Source organism: Hippopotamus amphibius, chromosome 9 (assembly GCF_030028045.1).
Source record: "Hippopotamus amphibius kiboko isolate mHipAmp2 chromosome 9, mHipAmp2.hap2, whole genome shotgun sequence".
Lineage (NCBI taxonomy): Eukaryota > Metazoa > Chordata > Mammalia > Artiodactyla > Hippopotamidae > Hippopotamus > Hippopotamus amphibius.
In genome coordinates, this window is record NC_080194.1 from 143588104 (window position 1) to 143597162 (window position 9059).

At 61.8% G+C, this 9059-nt stretch overlaps 1 protein-coding gene across 4 annotated transcripts; it reads left to right on the plus strand.

Moving 5' to 3' along the window:
* Positions 1-23: 23 nt before the first annotated feature.
* On the plus strand, positions 24-8114 carry LOC130861539 (cytochrome c oxidase assembly protein COX19). Of its 4 annotated transcripts, none has more exons than XM_057750510.1 (4): positions 24-206; positions 566-681; positions 3587-3631; positions 7299-8114. In XM_057750510.1, exons 1-4 carry the CDS (start codon positions 125-127, stop codon positions 7419-7421), a joined length of 366 nt encoding a protein of 121 aa, XP_057606493.1. In that variant the 5' UTR covers positions 24-124; the 3' UTR covers positions 7422-8114. The 4 variants fall into 4 exon arrangements, with proteins under 4 accessions (XP_057606493.1, XP_057606495.1, XP_057606492.1 ...); XM_057750512.1 differs by having other exon boundaries at positions 27-206; positions 7255-7310; XM_057750509.1 differs by lacking the exon at positions 7299-8114 and adding an exon at positions 3722-7248 and having other exon boundaries at positions 30-206.
* The last annotated feature ends 945 nt before the right edge of the window (positions 8115-9059 follow it).

The following is a 9059-nucleotide window of genomic DNA, read 5'->3' on the forward strand; positions in this document are numbered from 1 at the left end:
GACCGGGGGGCGGGGCCGGCTCGGCGCGCGACGTGATCGGCGCTCCCGCGGAGCCTGCTCGGCGCTCGGCCGGCCGCCCTGCGTACGGCGCGCGTCGCTCCGGGAGACTCCGGGCGCCGCCATCATGTCGACGGCTATGAACTTCGGGTCCAAGAGCTTCCAGCCGCGGCCGCCGGACAAGGGCAGCTTCCCGCTGGATCACTTCGGTGAGCGCGGGCGGTCGGGGCGGCCCCGGCGTCCGCTCGCGGGGCGGGCGGGGCCGCTGAGGGTCGGGGCCGGCCGGCCGGCCCGGTCCAGTCCCGTCGCGGGGCTCCCGCCGCGGCCCGAGGCCGAGGGCCGGACGGGGCCGGGGAGCGGCCGCGGGGGACGGGGCGTCCCCGAGCCGCCTGCGGGAGGGCGGCCGCGCGGGTCCCGGCGTGGCGGGAGGGCAGCGGAGGGCCCGGCGCCCGGCAGGCTTGGCGCGGCAGCCGGCGCCGACGGGGGGACGGGGCGGCCAGCAGGGCCGCGGGGCGCGCACGTCGCGCTTCTCCTTGGGAAAGGGAGCATCTTCTCTCTTCCATCCTAGGCGAGTGCAAAAGCTTCAAGGAGAAGTTCATGAAGTGTCTCCGGGACAATAATTTTGAAAGCGCCTTGTGCAGAAACGAATCAAAAGAATATCTGGAGTGCAGGATGGAGAGGCGAGTACCCGCCGACCGCCCCGCGGCTCCCCGCTGCCGCGGCTCCGGCCTCGCTCGGGCCTCTGCGGGCGTGTGTTTGGGAGCGGCGGGGCTGCTCGCCCGTGCCGCGGGGTCTTCGCAGGTTCAGCCGCGTTCGGCTGTTCAGCGATCGTGGGAGCCTGTTCCCTAGGGACCGCGCTGGGCGGGACCGCATTCCTCACGGTGTTTTCTTTCCAAATGTGGGTGTCGCTGAGGTGTCACTCCGGCTTCAGAATCGTGCACCGTGAGAGTGCTGACCGAGCCAGAAGCTGCGACGACGTGTGGGTGTGCAGCTCATGCCTCTGAACGTTCTCGGAACCCGGGAGCGCGCGCTCCGCCTGTTCCCTGTCTCTCAGAGCTGGTGGCAGTGGGACGGGCGAGACGAGACAGTGGGCCCTGATGAAAGACGAGTGGTTCTTCCAGGCACAACCAGAATTCGCCAGGCCTCACCTTTAAAGAAAACAAGAAGGCCCCTGGCTGAGAGTTTGAGATCTTACTTAAAACAAGTACTGTTGTCAGCCTTCGTGGGGAAAGCGTGTGAGGTATAAGTACGTACCTGGTTGGGAACTTTTACTCCTTCCTTTTGAGCCCTTCGTGAGTTCCCTAAGGAATCGCGTCGTCAGGGGTCACGTCTGAAGCCAGATTCACGTGAATCAATCCACTCTGAGCCCCATTTTCGTTTTCCCAGAACAAACTCAGACGTTCCCCTCCAGGTGGGACCCAGGTGTCTGCGGACATTTGGGACCTTGAGGGGGATGCGCCTTCTTGGTGTCTGGCCCTCAGGTGACGCGCTTGTTCCGCCCCGAGTCGTGCAGGCTCTCGGGGCCAAGGTTGGATGACAGGCAGCCTGCAGCCAGCTCTGCTCCCTCTGAGTAGTGCGTCCGTCAGAGCTGCACGTTCAATCACTCTTAAATGGATGCATCTTTAACACACCAGCACTCAGCGCGTTTCTTCTTAATGCTTCCATGCCTTGCAGACGGAGTTTGGAGCTGGCCTCTGCCCTGTGCAAGGGTGTGAACAGGCCTCCCGCCTCCCCGAAGCTCAGGTGCCCGTCCCTGGGCCGGCGTGGGGCGCAGCAGCTCTTGTGCGAGGTTGCTCGGGGGTTGGGGGGGGTTGGCTGGTTTCGTCCCAGAGCAGGTCCTGCTGTGTGGCGAGGGCTCCCGGGGCGGGGGGGGGGGGGGGGGGGGGCAGCGGAAGGGCCCTCTTTCCCCATTTGCCCCTGGGGGGGGCTGTCGGGTCTCCATGTGGCGGCCCCTCGTCTAGCGCAGCCTCTGGGCACCAGCCTCCCTGGGCCGCTGAGGATGTGGGGAGACGGGGGTGCGGCCGGCCACTCTGTGGTCCCACAATTCAAGGGGCTTCACTGGCTGGTCAGGTGACGTGTGGGTGAATGTGCGGGGGGTGTGTGTTTCTGACCTGGTCAGTTATTTTGCCTGGAGACTTTTAGTTTGTTTTTAATGAAAATCCTCAAACATACAGGAGCAGAGGGTCATCTGGACCTCTAAGTGCCACCGAGATTCAGGGCCAAGATTTTGCCCACGTTGCCCTTCTCCATCACCCTTTTTAAAGCTCCTTTTCTTTTCCTCTTTTTCCCTTTGTGCTGACATCCCAGACCTTATTTTGCCACTACGTACTTCATGCGCGTCTTTTTAAAAACCAGACCGCAGCAGAGTTTGCAAGTCACCTCACGGGGACCCTCACGGGGACTCGGGCCCTGTCAGCCTGAAGTGGACGGGTCTGCTGCTTAGGTGGGGGTCACGCTTTCTCACGGCAGCAGCTGTTATAATTGGGAGGCACTGTCGGCAGGGACCCAGCAGACACACGTGATCCACGACCTCAAGTCCAGTTTCCGCCCGCGGCCGGGCCTCCTGAGCGGGTGCCGGAGGGCAAAGCAGGTGGTCCTAGGGAAACCCTCGGCCTGACCCAGGGCGGGGCCCGTACACACTGTTACGGTCACCAGGTGTGGGCAGCTTTCCTCTGGAGGTGCTGGCTCCGGGCCTTTTCCAGCTCCCAGGGGTGCCGTGTCCTCGGCCCGTGGCCGCCGTCTGCGTCCTCACGGGCTGCAGTGCTGCATCTGCCACCTCCTCCGTCCTCTGTGCATATTTTTCTCTCTGAGCAGAGCCAGCAAAGGTTTGCCGACTTTAGAGATTCGTGGGATTAGTTGGGTCCACTTGGATAATCCAAGGTGGTTTCTTCTCCGAATCGGCTGACTGACAACCTTGTTTTCCTCTGCGAGCCTTAATTCCCCTTCCGTGTAAGATCACTCCCACAGGTTCTAGGAATTAGGGTGTCATCGGGGGGTCAGGGTCCACCGACCACAATGACGTCTGAGCAGTCCGTTGTAAGAACTGTCAGCCAGTTGTGCTGTTTTGGCAGGATGTGGTCCAAGGTATCATTATTTGCCTGTTTGGGTTTAAGAAACGTCTTGTGCATTCCATCACTGTGGAATTAGTTTACTCTACTGCCGGGTTAGATCGTGCTGAGCGGGGTTGATGGTTCCGGGGACATCGTCCTAAGGACTCTTGCCCGGCCTCTGGGTTTCGTGGGCGTGGCAAACGAGGGCAGGGAAAGGGGCGGAGGTGGGGAAACTGGACCCCGGAGCCGCCAGGCAACCCTTCACCCCCTTGTCCTCCACCCCCTCTGCCTCTGGTCTCCCACTGGCTGTCCACCTGGCTGGCCTGAGGGACCACGTGACAAGGGAGGTGTGGCCAGAAGCACGGCAGGGCTCCTCTGCCCTGGCCTCGACCACTGCCCGCCTCTCAGGGGTGCAGGTCTGTTTGCAGGGCGGAGTGGTTGGGGGTGCGGCGGTGGCGGGCGCCCAGGGCCTGCGTGGCCGCTCGTGGACAGTGCTCATCCTGGCCACCCTGACCGCTGTCACTTCTCCTTTCAGGCAGCTGATGGCACGAGAACCTCTGGAAAAACTTGGATTTGGAGATTTGGTAGGTGGAACGTCAGGCAGAAACTGAACCGTGATGGAAGAAACCCGTAGGGCTGTGAGGGGTCATCCGGGTGAGCCGCCGCCCCAACAGCTTGCTTGCAGGTACCGCGGCTCAGGAAGGGGCTCTGGGGACGCCTGCGAGGTGCCGCTGGAAACCAGCACAGACTCTCCCTGGTGGATGCGCCTCGGGGCTGGGAAATGGCTCGTTTTCTGATGCTCCCCAAAGGATTCTGGAAGACCTTTGTTCCTTTTAGATTCCCATGTTTCACCAGGAGCGTTAGGTTTTATCTTTTGAGTTCAAGTGTGTGACGGGGCTCCCGGGGAGGTGAGGCGCCAGGTGACGTCCACCTAGTGTGGGCACTGCGGGCTGCTGTGAGATGCTGGGTTCACGTCACGGGCCTTGTGTGTCTTTTCTGTGCAAACGTGGTAAACGTTCAGCAGTTGCGCTCTGTTACACAGACAGAGACTGTCAGGAAAATATCCCCTAGCGAGTCGTTTTCTCTTTGTACTCATAAATATGTATGCTTTTCCTTTTTTTTTCTTTTTTTTTAAACAAAAATAGAGGACAAGCTTGCAAGTGGGAAACCGTCTGGCATTTGATGTATCTGACTTGATTTTTTTCGGTGATGCGTGAACGCCATGTATCTTTCTGATTAAGGGGCATGTTCTGATTTGTATCAGACGATATTTGTAAAACTAGATGTTTAATTCCAAGAACTCATTTGCTGTAACTGAGAAACAGAATATTCCCCTCTGTCTGTCGACGTGCACAGTGGCCTCCAGTGCTTTTACTCCAAGGAAGCCCTCAAACCCGCAGCCAGCCCTGCCTCCCGGCCGTGCGGGGTTGGAGCCGCGTGGTCCCGCCAGGCACTGTCCAAGGCGCCACCAGGACAGAGCTCCTGCGGGTGCGGGCCCCTCGGTGGCATTCCTGCGGCACCTTGTTGTGTGGGAGCAGACCCACAACGGAGCCCCGGGACCTGTCCTGGGGGCTGCCTGCCCTGGCCGCCGTCAGATGGCTTGGGTCCTGGTGTGGCCCGTGGGAGGCGGTGCTGGGAGGATCCAAACATGTCCCGCTGGTGGGGGCCACCAGCCCTGACCCCCTTCTGCCTGGCGACCTGGCCCGGGCTCCGGGAAGTCCTTGTCCCTGCTCCTCGGCCGTGTCCACTTCTCCGCGAGACGTCCGTCTGCCTCAGGCCTGCTGTGGGGGCCGTGCTCGGCCAGGCACCCCGTCTGCGGTTTCTCACTGCTCAGCCTCGGCCGTCTGTCTACGCTTCCAGTTGTGCTGCAGGTTTTTTCCGAATTTTTAGCTAGTTTACGAAGAGCCTTGGTTTTTACCACCAAAGTGAGCTGTGCAGATATTTTACGTTTTCCCACAGCGACCTCGCACACGCACAAGGTTACTTACTGCGGCGCTGGCTACCTGCAGAGCAGTGGAGGGGCCGGGCGCCGCAGGGAGGCCCGCGGGGCAGGGCGGCGGCGCCGTGAGCGCGCTGTGAGGGAGCGCGGGCCCGGAGGGTGTCGTGGCGGGAGAGGAGGAGCCCGCGTGCTGGAGCGAAGGGAGACTCCCGGGGCCACACCTGAAGCCAGCGGGGATGCTTGCCAACGGGCCGGGGGGGGCCCCTCTTGGAGCGCCTCTTGGTGTGTTGCTGGCTCCGAGCGTGTTCTTGGTTTACGTGCTCAAAAAATAAACCGGGGAGTGGGGGCCCACCGCGGGCCGGTGGCCGTGACCCTGAGCCCGGCGTGGCGCCAGCGCCGACGCTGCCCGCAGCACAGGGGCTGGCGAGGCGGGGCTCGAGCCCCCCGGGCCTCCGTGGAAAACAGCGTTTAGACCAGAGCTAGAGGCAGAAGGACAAGATCATACCCTGGTTGGGGCCTTTGCGGTTGGCGTGGACGGCGGTTTGGAGCTGTGGATGCTAAGCGGGAGAGAGCGGGGGCTGTGCTGTGAGTCACGAGAGCAGGTGTGTGGGACCCCGATTCTGCGACGTCTGCACGGGCGGCGGGGAGAGAAACACGTACAAGAGAGTGTGCGCGCGTGTGTGTGTGTGTGTGCACGCACGTGTGTGTGGAGGTCCCCTCCCTGGGCACCAAGGGGCTGGGGGCGTTGTCCCCCCGCAGCACAGCACCTGCCCACGGCTGGCCTTGGATCCGAGCCTCTGCGGTGGGAGGCCCCGGGCAGGGAAAGGCCAAGACGTCAGAAGGCGAGGACCTGCGGGCACCACGGCGGCCTCGTCGAGAGAGCGCGCGGCGGCACTCCCGGTGGAGCCGCAGGAGTGGCTGTTGGGCTTTGGGCGCAGAGTGGGTTCCTGCCCCAGGGTCCCTGTGACGGAAATAACGAGTGGGGGAAACGTATCGGTGCAGGGACAGCCTTCTTCCTGCTGCCACCCGTGTGGGAGGAACGGCGTCGGTGGGTCCTGAGGTGGGTGGGCCGCGTGCTGTGGGGTGGGTGTGCCTGGTCTGGAGGATGCCCCGCGAGGCACTCGGCGCACGGCCGAGACTTCTCAGGGCGGCTGCCTGCCCAGGTGGCCCCACGGCGCCTCGGTGGCCCCACGGCGCCTCCCCACCCCCACGCCGTGGAGGCGGCATCGCTTCCGCTGTTTCCTCACCAGAAGAGCGTCGCCCCAGTCTGACGGGAACGCAGGCACACGCGACCCAAAGGACGCTCTGCGAAGTGAAGGACAGGGTTCGGAAGTGCCACGTCCTGCAGGACAGATGGCGGGGCTGCCCTGGGCCGAGGGTCCCAGACCGGGCTGGGGGTGCGGGGTGGGGGCGGGGGTGGCGCCAGGGAGCCCGAGGGCCCACGGGTTGGTCACAGCACATCGTGTCCTGGGCTCACAGAGGTGTCGTCAGGAGAAGTGGGCAAACTCTGCCGCTTTTTGGAAGTCTGAAATTATTTGAGTCATTTTAAAAAATGTTTTCTGCTAAGCTCGTTGTAGTTGAACTTTCTATGTCCATAATTGGGTAAGTTCTCATTTTGAAACACATTCACGACTCTCGGAGAGGGCAGACGTGATGGTTTCTGCGTCAGGAGGGGACAGTCGGGCTCCTGACAGAGGGCAGCAGCTTCCCGCACCGCCTGCCGTCTCCCGGGTCTCCGCTGCCACACATGCCAGGCTCAGGGCTCCAGACCTCCCGTCTGGTCCTGCCAAAGCTCCCGTGAGGTATTTTTGGTTGCCTGTCATTTGTCACGTAAAGGACGCTTTTATTTCTCGAAAATGCTTGTCACAATGAGCCAGTGACGTTGTTAGAGGACAGTTTCCGGAATGTCTTCCATGTGTCCTCCTTGGGCAGGAGGGAAGCCGGAGCAGTCGGGTCAGGCCTGGGTCCACGGCCACCGTCCCGGAAGGTGGGGCCCCTTGGCCTGGCTCTCCCTCCAGCACCTGGGACGGAAGCTTGGGCTGCATGGCGGGGCCCCTCTGTCTGCAGCCCCACGCAGACCTGGCCTCTGCTGCCGGGCCCCGGCCTCCGGGAGCAAGCCAGGTCCCGTCAGCAGCTCTGTGAAAACCTCACGCTGCGGAGAGCAAGGTGGTTGGAATATGTTTACTGTGTGTCTGTTTAGGGAGGCAGTGTTTTTATTCAACAACAACAACAACAAAAGCACAAGTCAGGTTCCTTCCCCACTAACAGGTCCACACAGGCTCAGTGGCTTAAACAACACATTTCTGCTACAGCCTGGCGGCCACAAGTCCAGAAGCTCCTGGTTCCTTCCGAGGTCCTGGGGAGGCCCCGTTTCCTCCTCTTCCAGCTCCTGGGGGCGCCGTGATCTGTGGCCCGTGGCCCGGCCTCCATCCTGAGTGGTGGCATCTGTCCTCCCCACATCCTCTCTCTGACCCCGGCCCTCCCACCTCCCTCTTGTGAGGACGACACCCACCCCCCATGATCCCCCCTCCCATCTCAAAATCCTTAACCACATCTGCACAGTCCCCCCCACGCGGGGCCACAGATTCACGTGTTCCGGGACCGGGACGTGGGCCCTTCAGGCCGGTCCTCTGCCGACAGCACCACCTGCTGGCGATTTGGGGGAGGCCACGTGAGCACAGCACGGGGGTCCCTGAGCTGCTGGGTGGCGGTGGCTCGTGGCTCGTGTGGGGCGTGGGCTCTCGGACAGCTGAGCATTTGTCCTAATTATCTGCAGCCATTTGTGGGTTGAACTTTCTCAGCACGGAGTTGAAATCCCTGTTTTTTGGAATCTTTGGTCCTGGCTTTGCTGCTACTTCTTGCTGGCAGACAGCAGAGCATGGGTGTGTACTTAGCAACCAGGATCAGAAAGTCACAGCCGTGTGGGACGGGGTGCCCCGCCTCGTCAGGTATCTGTCCGGACGTCCCCTGATGCTCTGAAGGCGGGAGAGAGTTTGCAGCCCTGAACAGTGGATGCTCGGGACGCCTGCCTGTCTGTCTGGGCGGCTTCCTCCTCCTGTTTTTCTTTATGACTGTATTTTGTAACAAGCATGTATCGTTTTTATAGAAACAATAAAATCATCGTTTAAAAGGGCTCTTTGTGTTTAGTTGTAATTTGATATCATCTGTAAATCGCATGCCTGTGGTGGTTACAGCCCCTGGGCAGAAACGTGCTGGTTCACGTGTCAGGTGCGGAGTGGCCCTTGCTGGTCCACCGAGTGCACAGGACTGGTCGAGGGCAGGCCAGCCGCCACCAGCGTGGACCCTCTTGGCTCTGAGGGAGGGGCCGCGTTGGTTCCCTGTAGGAAGTCGGAGGTGACCCTGGGGCAGGGAACAGACCGGCTCCCATGAGCGCGTCTTCCCGTCCGAGGGGCTGCCTTCCCAGCCTTTGCTGGGGAAGACAGGTCGGTCATTCCACCCGCCTGGTGCTTGAGGTCCATCTTTTAGTGAAATTAGATGTTTATGGATGAGAAAGCAGGGGTTTTATTATCGCAGGAAGCATTAAAGAACTTCTTATGAATCCGTGGAGCAAGTGACTGTCGTAACCCTGTCAACAAAGTCTCTCCTGGAGGAATGGACTCAGGTCTCAGCTGCGCCTGTGGAGTGAGGGAGCGCCCCGCCGCACCCTGGGAACAGGGCCAAGGGTGCTCTCGCAGAGCCCTGGGGGCTTCAGGGAGACGCGGAGCAGCAGGCTCTCTGCCCTGTTCCCTGCAGCCCCTCCAGGGCCCTGCAGGAAGCCCACGACTCCCAGCGCCTTCTGGGAGCCTCCATCCACAGCACCCTGCTGGCTGCCCTCGTGTGGGATGTAGAGCTCACAGGCGACTCAGCGTCTGGGGGCCCACCGGGGTCTCTGGTGGACGCTTTCTGAGTGTGAAGGGGAAGCAGATCTCTTGCGCGCTGGGTTCGGAGCCAGGCCCTGTGATGGGCGCTGTGGGCTGCCGGCTGTGTTGGGGGGGACAGGCAGTCCCCAGTGGGGAGGCTCTCCGGGCGTCTCAGCGCGAGGGGGACAGAGCCTTCTGAAGATGCTGCGCTGC

What these genes read in the sequence shown, in the direction of transcription:
- LOC130861539 (XM_057750510.1), top strand. Translation starts at nt 125, where the DNA reads ATGTCGACGGCTATGAACTTCGGGTCCAAGAGCTTCCAGCCGCGGCCG. An exon ending in CTTCCCGCTGGATCACTTCG is followed by an intron (nt 207 to 565) that starts GTGAGCGCGGGC and finishes CTTCCATCCTAG; the next exon opens with GCGAGTGCAAAAGCTTCAAG. An exon ending in AACTTGGATTTGGAGATTTG is followed by an intron (nt 3,632 to 7,298) that starts GTAGGTGGAACG and finishes TTTCTGCTACAG; the next exon opens with CCTGGCGGCCACAAGTCCAG.